This window comes from Carassius auratus, chromosome 30, assembly GCF_003368295.1.
Source record: "Carassius auratus strain Wakin chromosome 30, ASM336829v1, whole genome shotgun sequence".
In the NCBI taxonomy this organism is placed as follows: Eukaryota; Metazoa; Chordata; class Actinopteri; order Cypriniformes; family Cyprinidae; genus Carassius; species Carassius auratus.
Window position 1 is genome coordinate 2,964,383 of NC_039272.1, and position 12,863 is coordinate 2,977,245.

Here is a 12,863-nt window from a genome sequence, read left to right on the forward strand (position 1 = left end):
TTGAATTGTGACAAGATAATGTATTACAATGCACATTATGGGCTTTAAGTAAAGTGTTACTGAAATTGATTTTATACAACTTGCATTTCAGACACAACAACAATAATAATAATAGGTAATTAAAAATACTAAATAATAACAATAATAACATACTACTACTACTAATAATAATAATAATAATAGTTTATTTATATTTTATAGTTATTTTTCTAAGTAATTTGTTACAAGAAAATAAAAATGTATTTTAACAAAAATTATCAGTTAGAAATGAATATTAGAAATATTAGTTAGTGAATTATCAGTTACCACACTATGGAAGCCCATTTCCACCACCGAATAAAAAATAAAACAAGGTAACTGTGACTTTTTATCTCACAATTCTGACTTTTTTTCTCAGAATTGCGATTTATAAAGTAAAAATGGCAAGATATGAAAATCCGAATTATGAGATAAAAAGTCGCAATTACCTTGTTTTATTTTTTATTCATTGGTGGCTTCCATAACCACACTGCTTTCTAGATATCTCAAGAAAGTTTAAATCTGACTGAGAAATCAAATGTTTGATTGTTTCTTTAGTAGAAATAGATGCAAGGAAACATCTCTGCTTCTTCCCTTGTGCTGGTCTCCTGCTGACCTGCTTCTAGCCACCTGCTGTTTGTCCCTCCTCTCTCTCTCTCTCTCTCTCTCTCTCTCTCACTCTAAATGTCCCTCTTCTTGTGAAGCCTGCAGCCGTGCGCTGCCCCCTGCCTCCTCAGAGAGCGGGAGAAACTAGGACTCCAATTAACACACGTAATTAGGGCTTCATCTTTCCCCCTCCTCCCATCCTCCACCTGTCTCTCTCTCTTTCTGTCATCCTTCTCTCTTTTATTCAGATATTGTAGCGGTCTCATTCTGAGTGTGATAGTGTAACTGGCACTACTCCGCTGTGTTGTGGCTCTTGTTGTTGGACGTGTGAAAGAAGAAGGGTATGATGCTACTGTGAATGGAAACGGGCCCGAGCTTGAGTGACTTTACTAATCAGCTCTCTTTTTTTTTTTTTTGTCAATCTCGTATTATTATTATTATTTTTTTATACTTAATCATTTTACCACATGAAGGTGTACGGCCTTAAGGTTTAGGAAAATAATTGATTGCATAATGTTTTGAGAGGTGACGTCTGTACTTTCTTTCTGTTGATATATATTTCTGTAGCTCTGTGCTGTTTGGCCCCGCCCTCTGTGAAATCTAAAATCTCACTGGTCTAAAGTTCTGTCATAATCATAAATTAATATCAGATCATTGAGCAGTTTTGTATTCAGTGTGGAAAAAAAAAACAATCAGTAAAACTTGGCATATTGTGCCAGGTTAGGACATAGTTTTGGATAAGTTTTGCCTCAAAATGTTAAAGTCTAGTAGTTTGAAATGTTAAAGGTAATAGAACAGGCAGACAAAAATACAAATCAATTATTGAACAAATGAGAAAGTTAGGTATTTTTATTTCACTTTCTGACATGAAGTGAAAGTAAAGGCATTTATGATGTTACAAAAGATTTCTATTTCAAATAAATGCCATTCTTTTGATATTTTTTTTATTCATCAAAGAATCCTTGAAAAATGTAAAGTCTTCAAAGTTTCCAAAAATAATGAGCAGATAAAAATGTTTCTTGGGCAATATCAGCAGCATATTTCTGATTTCTGAAGGATCGTGTTACACTGAAGTCTTGAGTAATGACTAATGATGCTGAAAATTCAGCTTTGCCATCACAGGAATAAATTACATTTTGAAATCTATTAAAACAGAAAATAGTTATTTTAAATTCTAGTAATATTAGTATTTTTATTGTATTTTTAAATGCAGCCTTGGTGAGCATTAAAACTTCAAAAAACATATTCAGCCCCAAACCTTTGAAACATTAATATATATATATATATATATATAATATATATATATATATATATATATTATATATATATATATATATATATATATATACATATGTATAATATGTGACCCTGGACCACAAAACCAGTCTTGCATGAGTATATTTGTAGGTCTTGCATGAGTATATTTGTAGCAACAGCCAAAAATACATTGGGGTATGGATCAAAATTATAGATTTTTCTTTTATGCCAAAAATCATTTGGATATTAAGTAAACATCATGTTCCATGAAGATATTTTGTAAATTTTCTACCGTAAATATATTACCTCTTAATTTCTTTTATTAATAAAGTGCATCTCTAAGAGCTTCATTTGGACAACTTCAAAGGCAATTTTCTCAATATTTAGATTTTTTTGCACCCTCAGATTCCAGATTGTCAAATAGTTGTGTATCGACCAAATATTGTACTGTTCTAACAAACCATACATCAATGGACAGATTATTTAGTCAGCTTTCAGATGATCTATAAATCTCAATTTTAAAAAAATGGACTCTTAAGACTGGTTTTGTGTAGCCTACGCTCAATTTCAGTTCACTTCTGTACTCCGTCTGAGATAGCAAACCATCTCCCAGTTTTCCTCCGGCTCCAAAAACAGCCAGCCAATCAACGAACAGAGGGCGGGTTGAGAGTCGTGACGTAGGGGCTAAGCGCCGAATTTAAGATCGTAGTTTAGGTTAGGGAAATGGAAAACGACTGCGGGACATGGAGAAATGGGATGCTATTCGCAGAATGTTTGTTTCACATTTTGAATGAAGGTGATGTTGTAGCACTGCTCACGACAGGTTTTGGGAAAAGTTACATTTATCAACTGTTACCGAAAGTGAAGTAGCAGAGTTTGGTCCAGGGTCACATATATAGATAAACACAGCGTTGTCATGAATGTGTGTGTGTGTGTGTGTGTGTGTGTGTGTGAGACAGATTGCCCCTTCAAAGACACATTATACAGTATGTCTATACTGTAGTAAATCTCCCCACACCACACCAGCTTTTATTCTCACATCCTCAGATTAAACACACACACACACTACACCTGTCTCTCCTCACCTACTCTCTCTCTTTCTTTCTCTCTCTCTCTCTCTCTCTGATGTTGTTCTTGTTGTTGACAGTGATGTGTTTTATGTCTTAAATGGTTCTGTCTCTTCACTTTCTCTCTCATTTGAATCCCTCCCTCCTTCCTCCCATCGTCACCTTGTTTTCACTATCATCTCCGCTCCTTTCGTTCCATGCACTTCCATCACTCCATCAATCGTTTGATTTCACTGTATCCATCCTCACGTCTCCCCCTTCACCTCTCGCTCCCTTCCTCCCTCTCTTCTTTTTCTTTTCTTCCGTTTTGTCTTCACAGTCACTGTATCCATCAGATTCTAGACAGTGTCCATCATATTCACCAACATGACATAGTGCACAGGGACCTGAAGGTCAGTATGTAGCCCACACACTGCCTGTCTGTTTGCCCCTGCTTTCTCCTGTCTGTCTGTGTGTGTGTGTGTGTGTGTAGCTGTAGCCTGTCTGTCTGTCCATCTGTGTGTGGCATCATGGGCTTCCCTAATCCTTCCCTAAATTCCCAAATCCTTACTTCCTGTGCTTGATCTTTAACTTGACGTCAGTGTGATGCAGATGATCAGAACTCTCAAGGTGTTATGAGTATTTTTGCTTGTGAGGTTTTTAGTTATTCGTTCTTACTTTCTATTACTATCATGTTTAAAGGGACAGATCACCCACAAATGAAAATTGTCATCATTTACTCATCCTCAGTTTGTTACAAAACTGTTTGCATGTTCTTGCATGTCCACAGAAGAGGGTAAACCAAACAAACAGGTTTGGAATGACATGAGGGTGATTAAATAATGATAACTATCCCTTAAATCATAATTAATATTTAAAGTTAGATTACAGTGGTTCTTTGTATAAACATTCCTAAATTACTTTGATTCTCTACACGTTACACGTATTAACTGTTGTAATAACAATAAATTATGCATAATTACATGCAAGTAACCCTAATTCCAAAACTTAACCATATAGTAAGTACATATAGTTAAATAATATTACTTGTTACAGTGTAACCTTAAAATAAAGTGTAGCAGTTTCACTTCTCACTGAAGATTCTTGCAAAAGTAAGTGCTTAAATTGCTCTCTATCTCATGAAGGGTTGGAGAAGAGACTCAAATACTGTAATATTTAGTGACGTTAGTAGAGGGAATAAAGCTAATATTAGAGGCAGCACAGTGAGTTTCAGCACGTATTTTAATGTCCACAGCAGTTCTTTCAAGTGAAGATTTTGTGCAGAAATACAGTGACACTTCCTGTCTCACCCCACACATGCACACAAAATCACACAGTCATACACGCATCTTCTCTTGCAGTCCAGCCATGATCAGCAGCTGACGCTGGGGGAGGTGTGAAGAAACACACACGCACACACTATGATGAATGCTCAAAACCTTACGTGCTTTTAATATCTAAATACCCCTCTATGCATTCATACATTTAAAGGCAGCGTAAACAGACAGATGCACTTGGAGAAAAGGCTTTATTCGGAGACAGTCTATCTTACATTTGCCGTGACCATATGTCATGCTCCTTGGTCTTTTAAGGGGAGACATTTAGAAAGCAAATGCAGCTCTTTAATTTACAGCCCTGAACTTTACTGCCATGCCAGAACTTTACACACATGCCAGTAAACTCATGCAGTGCACGCTGCAGATGGATAATAAAAATCACAACTATAACGTTATTTATGCAGCACTGTACCTATCAGTAATATTCATGCTCACAGTGCTGGGTTATAACTTAAATATGGTCATTAAGGCTAGATTTATTTAAATAGCTTTTATGTAGATTTATTTAAATCAAATAATGTGAGAATGACAGAATCATCCTCCAGTATGTGTGATAGTTTTTTATGTTAAAATGGATTTAATTTAAATTAAATGCAGTCTTTTTAAATTTGATGTGCAATTAAGTTTTGGATGACTCTGGGAAATAACAAGTTAAGGTTTATTAAAATGATTACATTTACTTCAATACTGACAGTGTCAAAATCAAATCTTAAAAAAAAAAAACGTTTAATATTGATCCTGTATTATTACATATTATTCTTAAAACTTTTGTCTTCAAAAGGCACAAGATCCTAATATAGCAATTATTTCGAAATAATAATAATTTACCTTATGTAAATTTGCGTCTCACAAGATTATTAATATTGTTTAGTTAAAAAGCATTTGATCTGTTCAGGATGAAACTTAGTTCTAATGAAATTATTGCCTTTTTATTTGTTGATGGTTGGTAATACACTAGTTCAAAAAAATTTGGGTCAGATTTTTTAAATTGTTTTGGACTAATTCTCTTTTACTCCTGAAGGCTGCAGTAAAAACACTCATAGTTTCAAATGAAAATTTTTCATGTGATGCAAAGCTGTATATTCAGCAGCCATTTTTATAGTCATCAGTGTCACATGATCCTTCAGAAATCATTCTTCAAAAATCATCACAAAAAATTGATAACATTTGTGCTGCTTAATATTTCTTTCGAAACCATGATGCATGTTTTTAGAATTCTTTAATGAATAGAAAGTTCAAAAGAGCAGCATTTGAAATAAAACTATTTTGTAACATGTCACTTTTGATACATTTTGTGTCCTTGCTGAATTAAATTCTTTCTAAAAGTTAATCTCGCTGACCTTTTGAACGGTAGTGCAAGTCAGATTGTAGCTTTACAGATTTCAATACAGTAAATGTCATCTACAGTTACACCATATCACATGACCTTCACACACACACACTCGCTCTGTATGAATTACTTTAATGTTTAATTTCCAAAAGGAGAGGAGGAAAGCTGCAAGCTGCAATTAGCAGAATCCAGAGGGTATAGGAAGCTAAAAAAAATTAAAAATATGTTCTTTGAATGATGGTGTATGTAGGATAAATGCAGTTTTGTTGCATTCTTGGCTTTTTAGACCGAGTTGATCTCCAGTCCATTACATGAGCAGTTCATGAGAAGGTTGCCTTTAAGAAAAAATATAAGGCTTATGGTTATTATTATTTTAAAGTAAAATCTAATATATTGTATATCTATATATTGTGAACTGTTATACTTAGCAGTAATTTAATGGGACACGTCCTACATATGTTGACATTGGAAAATAAAATAAAACTCTCAAAAGACGCAAAGAATTGCCTCAATAAATAATGTTACTATTTTAACCAATTTTAGATGTATTGCAATTGAATAGAATTAACAAAGTTTTGCTTTCTAACGATTAGTGCTAAAATTCACCTGCGTTATTTCTGATGTTTAAGGGGCCGTTCACATATCGCGTCTTTTGCGCGCGCAAGTTCGTTATTTCCAATGTAGGCGCGCGGCATGCGCGGTCATAATGGAAGCTACGTTTTTTCCAGGCGCGTCCACACCGCATCGAGTTAAAAACATCTCAACTTTTCAGAATGCTGCAAGCGCACCACGGGTCATGTGACAAGAACTAACCAATCAGCTTCATCCTTTCCCGTAACAATGTTGAAAACTCAGCCAAGATGAAGGAACAGCTGTTCATAGATGTATATGGATTGCCATTTTGAAATAAATTTAGTAGCAGAGCTACTGCGAGCGATTTTTAGTGCTGCAAATCCATTTATCCTTCGCTGAAATTTCCGCGTCTTCGTAGAGAGAGCACGTCATGGTTGCTTAGCAAAGGCAGACGCCTCAGAAACGCGTCTGCCCGAGCGCTTTGGAAAGAAGGAAAAAGCAGTGCACCTAGCGTTTTCCTTCTGCCCTAGCGCTTTGGAAAGAAGGAAAAAGCGGCGCACCTAGCGTTTTCCACGCATTTTTAGGCACGATATGTGAACGGCCCCTAAGTGGTTTTTATTGGAGTTATTATTGTATACTAATACTAAGCTACGTGGAGGCAAGACTTGAGTCTAGAGAGAGATGCCCTGCCCCTTCCTTTTTATATTTTTTACCTGCCCCAAATATCCCTCACCCCTGGCCTGTGCATGGGACTGTAGCGCTGCTCAGACTAACATGCGCCCCCTGCTGTTTGCATGCAGTCACTGCATCCAGCAGATCCTGGAGGCGGTGCTTCACTGCCATCAAATGGGCGTGGTGCACCGAGACCTGAAGGTAAGTGACAGTTGTGATGTCATCGCTGTCCTTCGAGTATGTGAACTTGTGTATGTGCTCATAAAATTTGGTATGTAGAAATCCGTGCCTACCGCTGTGTCAATTTGACTGACGTAATTGCTGAGAAAAAAAGATTGAGAAATGCATGGGAGGTCAGTCTGATTTCACACAGTGATAGTGCATGGCGTACGTGCTTGTGTGTTGCTGTGTTTGCCCGCTGCTGGTGATAAATTCTCTTTCATGCGTGTTCAGGTAAGCTTATTAAACCAGCTTGAAGAGCGACATTGATTGTAGTGCATCAATCAAGATAAATGTCTCTTTTGAACTTCAAAAGTGCTCCCACTAAAATGTCTGTAATAATAATAGAAATAAAAGTAGACCAAATTGAATTAACTATGAATGTAGCTCTTATCAAGATTGCTTTTACTGACCAGAGAGAGTCAGTCCCAGACCTGTAGTCATGTCCAGGTTTGAGTGCTCCCTTCTGACCTTTGACCTTTTTTTAAAATGCAGTGTGCTTCTGGGAAATGTTGTTCCTAGATGTAATTCAACTACTGTCAGTCTGTCACGCTACAGTACCTGGTGGACAGATTGAACCGGCCAGAAATTAGCCTAGGATTCTTATCATAACTGCCAAAAATCTTCCATGCCTTCTTTACGAACCCTTAGTTAGAGCTTTGCGGTTTGTGGGTGAAGAGAAGCCGCTTGGGAATGCACGCTGCATGTTTATCTGCTGATAGCAATCTTGTAAATGGTTCTTAATGTGGTTTGCTCGTTTGTCTTGTTTGTTTGTCTCGTATGCATGTGTAAGTGGTTTTATTGTGACTTGTATATATTTAATGTCACTTTATAAATACATATTTGTCTGCAGGTTTTCTTCAAAATGCACAGATCTTTTTGAAAATGGTGAACCTTGTATTGTGTGCTTTTATTGATGTGTTGAGTCTGTACAGAGCACATGCAAAATTACATCTAGATGTATATCAATAAATAAATCAGGTGCTTCAATATGATTTAATTAGCATAGAAATATGAAACCAAAATTTAAGTTGTCATTTAGCTGAAATCAGAAAGGTTTGGTAATAATTACATTTGTGTAATTGGAAAATTGAACTATGTATGCTGTTCAAGCTCAGATGATAAATTAATCCAGTCGTAGAAGTTCTTTGGAACTTGTCACCTCTCAGTATTTCAACCAAAAATTTATTTTATTTTATTTATTTATTTATTTATTGTCTCGGGGGATTAATTAAAACATGAGTTCCCATTGCATTAGTAGCGCAAAAGGACATGGGTTCAGTTCCCAGGGAACAAACATACTGGTAAAAAAATGTATAGCCCGAATGCACTTAAAGTCACTTTGGATAAAAGCTTAAATGTAAACCAGTCGTAGTAAAGTTCTGACAGCTGAAAGTGTGGACGCTAATATCTCTATCTTTATACAGTAGTTATCGTTCTCAACCATTTTCTGAATACAGATTCACGCTTCGGGCACACCCACTCCCCGATGTCATTGTCCATTGCAATGTTTTACTGTAGATATCGTCCGATGCCAATTTTGTAGACATGACCCAACCCTATGAAGCAGTATCCAGAAAAAGAAACCAGGTAAAAAGGCATTGCTGCGGTCAGCTCCTTACTCAAGTCTGACAGTACCAGCACTTTGGTTTCACACTATTAGTGTCTGCCCACACTAGAGTGCCCTTTTGAATGGACGCCTGGGGCACGCGCTCTTCCACAGCGGGAATCTGAGTGGGCATAACCGCAATACCACTGCAGAAAAGAGCAGCGATCTTACACACACACACACAACAGCACATGACACGTCTATCAACACCCATGCTTTTTTGGATTTTACGAGCTAAGCAAGTAAACTAAACCAACTTAATTGGTGCATACAGCTGTGTTTGTCAGTGTGCGCATGTGTATGTACTCTGATTCATAGCTGTGCACATGCTGATGAGATTTTTGCTAGGGAGTCAAGTCATGGATTTCTCTGCAGAGGTTATACGCTTGTGAAGGAGTGTTGGAGAGAGATTTTGGCAGATCCTCTTTGCTAGATTTGTTCTCAGAGGTAGCCGTTCATCAAAATTCCTCCCACTACTGAGCTGTAAGGCTGGGATTAGCTGCTGGTGTTCCAGCCCTCAGCAGAGCACGGTTAACCTCCTTTTTTATTTTGTTATTTTTATATATATATTTTGGGCAGAAGCACTACGCATTAGCTATGGTATATGAGTGCTGCTGAGGATGGAGACCAATCTAGGAAATTTTAATGAAGGGATGGTGGTGAGGTGATTGCGATAATGAGCATTATGAAACCGGGGTAACAATGTAGAAAAGTAGTAAATACCCCCTGGCTAAAAATGAAATGTAAATGCCTCATTCGCAACTGATTTAGTATGTAAGACATTTTCCAAATTGAAAAGGTGAAAGCTGCTCTGTGAGCACTTGAGAGCAAGTTTACTCGTTTACCTAATATATATATTAGTGCTGTCAATCGATAAAAACACACACTTCATAAAATTAAGCATAGACCATTTAACTTGTTTCAAATGTTTAATTTTTTTTTTCATAATTTGCTATATCCAGCAAAGTAAACCAAAAGATTAAAGGGTGATTCTCAAAATTCAGTTTTTTCTGCAAGCTTTTTTTAAAGATAAATTAAGGTGTCTTTCCAAAAAAAGGGTACTTAGAAACTTTAAAATGACACCAAAGGAACCCCTATAAGCACATTTTAGAGAAGTCAAATTGTGATAACAAACAGAACCGCATGGAGTTGCCAAAAAAAAAAAAAAAACACGAAACCAACCGCCTGCTGACTGCATATATCTACTACTGTAGACAGATACATTCCTTATCGTGAATCTGTTTGAAATAACTTGAATGTGCAGAAATGTTTGTGCTGTACATAAATACAATGTGCAATCAGTGCATCAAGAAAGAGCACTCACATACACATTATTATAACAGATTCACGCATGCTTTAAAGACTCCTGTAAGCCACTGCAATCGTCCTTACCATGACTGCAGTCTTCATCCATCAAAACTTTACTAGTAAGACCGGTTATCCAGTTGAGAAAATGTAGTTTGCATCTCATCTGGCCATACAGCGGTAGGATGTTGACAACCCGTTCATGATTAATTGTTAAAAGATTGCAATCTTGATACAAACACCCATGCAGTCTTATTTCTAAATGTCGATTCCTCAGTCTATTAAACGTTGTTTACAATGATTATAATGTTGATTACATTGCTTCACCACTAGGTGGGGACTGGTGACTATTAAAAAATGCATTAGTAATTGAATCATTCATTCAAGCGATTTGTTCAATACTGCTGATTCATTCAGTAATGGAACAAGTAGCCTATTTATGGGTCATTGAATTATTAATTCAATTATATATATATATTTTTAAATTCTAATTCTTTTAGAACTTTTTTAGAAGTGTTTTATTTGAAATATAAATATTTTATAACATTATAATTGTATAACAATAAATAATGTCTCTACTGTCACTTTTGATCAAATTTAATCCGTCCTAGCAGTATTTTTATGTTGATTTTTTTTTTTTTTTTTTTATAATACCACCCCCAGCTCTTGAACAGCAGTGTATATCATTTTTAATAATTTTAGCTGCATTCTCCAACATGAATAAGAAAGTGAGGGAAGTGAGTATTAGATCCAGCAGACCCTGCAATGCAGGAAAAGCTGTTCGAGATTTCTCTATCTGGTGCAGTGCTTAAGGTGTGTGTGACTGTGTGTGTTTGGTTTGTTAGCCTACTCTTATAGATCAGTGTTGCTAGCACTATGATTTATAAGAACGTGTGCTAGCGGAAGCATCGGGAGGCACTATAGGGGATATCACATTATTAGCATCCATCAGTGACAGAGAATAATGAGGCTAGATAATCTGGGTCAGTTGGGAGGAAAACATGCACACACTCTTATAACCAGTGAAACAAACATTTTTTTCTTCATTTAGAAACCGTCTGCAGTCAGAAAGTTCTTCAACTAAAATCACAGAATCAGATTTGGGAGGTTGCTTATACACTGCGTTAAATGTGCACTGGTTTTATGTTAAGACCATATGATATCTGTTTTTGTTGTGAAGTGTGTGTCAGCGTGCACAGTGTGTGTGTTACTGTGAGTGTGTGTGCGTTTGAGGTGGTAAAGTTGTGTGTTAAGGCAGGAGAAATGTCTTCATTGTCCCCTCAGCCAGAGAATCTGCTCTTGGCCAGTAAGTGCAAGAACGCCGCTGTGAAACTGGCCGACTTTGGACTGGCCATTGAGGTGCAGGGAGACCAGCAGGCATGGTTTGGTATGTAAACATTGCAGACCTGTAGGCTGATATAGAGATATACCCATGTGACTTGTCACAAACATTTTAGAACCTGATTATGCTTAGTGCTGATGCTTTTATTGTCACATTTCACTGTGCATTTGACAGGATTTGCAGGGACACCAGGTTACCTGTCCCCCGAGGTGCTGAGGAAGGAAGCATATGGCAAACCCGTGGACATCTGGGCTTGCGGTAAATAAACTCAAAAAGAGTGACAAGCAAATGCTCATTCCCAAGAAATAGTTTTCTGTGCTGTCCATCCAAACTAAGCTGTCTTGCTGCCTTCTTCACTGTGCTGAAAAAAGTGTCTCCTAAAGCTGTACTCCTGTCTTGGTCATCCTGGTCTGGTTTTAGAGGATTTTACATATGCATGTGCCTAATAAAATCCACTGTAATTGTACATTTGCTATACTAAGTCTGCTAAATTGGAACAATTAGTTTTGTGCTTAATGTGATTTAATTATGCTGAACTAGTGCTGAAGTCCATCTAAAGACATACTTCAGTATATTTGATTTAGCTAAAGTGCAGCTATTGCAAATATACTTCAAGTACACATTAAAAACCTTGGATTTGCATTCAATTATCAATAGCATCCTTAATGGGAATCCAAATGGTTATAGTAGCACTTTCTGTCTTTTAATCTCATCTGTGATGTCAGGGGTCTGCTTGTAACCTCTAGATGATGGTCCAGCAGAGAACGTTGATGTGTGTGGTGTTGAATGTGAGGAAGGAGTCTTGTCTTTGTTGTAATGAAAATATGGCTCTTGTTTGAGTGGGGATTGTTTTGTTACAAGCCACCTGTCTTAAAGAAATAAAAAAGAAAATTGGTTTGACGTCTTAAGTGAAATGTCATTTAATGTTAATGGATTTGAAATGTGGTATGCTTAGTATGAAATAAATGTATTGTAAATAAATGATGGCATAGGGTGGCTATATTGTACTATGCAACAGCCTCAAAAATGTTAATAACAACAGAATTATTATTCTGATCATTTTTTTTTCTCTTTATTAAGGTGTGATTCTGTACATTCTTCTGGTTGGATATCCACCTTTCTGGGATGAGGATCAGCATAAACTTTACCAACAGATCAAAGCAGGAGCTTATGATGTGAGTTTATCATAATTTCAGTTTTTTTTTTTTTGGCTAAAATGCTGCATTTCAAATAAATGTTCTATCGCATTGAGAATTGAGAAAATATATATATATATATATTTTTTTTTATATATATATATATATATATATATATATATATATATATATATATATATATAATAATATATATATATATATATATAAAATAAATATATATATATATATATATATATATATATATATATATATATATATATATAAAGTAATTTCAGTATCATTTTACAAGGTTCACAAAAATGTGTTTGAAATTGTTCAAAAATGAGAATTAATACTCACTGTTGCCTGATATGCGCTATTTTGGCTGAGCCAGAATTTATATACTGTATCTC

The 12,863-nt window shown here is 36.0% G+C and overlaps 1 protein-coding gene across 34 annotated transcripts in view; it reads left to right on the top strand.

Moving 5' to 3' along the window:
• LOC113048876 (calcium/calmodulin-dependent protein kinase type II subunit beta-like) overlaps positions 1–12,863 on the top strand; it is a 55,830-nt gene that overhangs the window by 13,886 nt on the left and 29,081 nt on the right. For 25 of the 34 annotated variants that reach the window (XM_026210797.1, XM_026210805.1, XM_026210803.1 and 22 more), the window contains exons 6-9: positions 3,268–3,340; positions 11,257–11,359; positions 11,489–11,572; positions 12,395–12,489. In XM_026210797.1, coding sequence (XP_026066582.1) covers positions 3,268–3,340; positions 11,257–11,359; positions 11,489–11,572; positions 12,395–12,489 — 355 coding nt within the window. Of the gene's footprint in view, positions 1–3,267; positions 3,341–6,967; positions 7,041–11,256; positions 11,360–11,488; positions 11,573–12,394; positions 12,490–12,863 lie in introns of all 34 variants that reach the window. The other 9 variants (XM_026210799.1, XM_026210817.1, XM_026210818.1 and 6 more) reach the window with 1 other exon arrangement.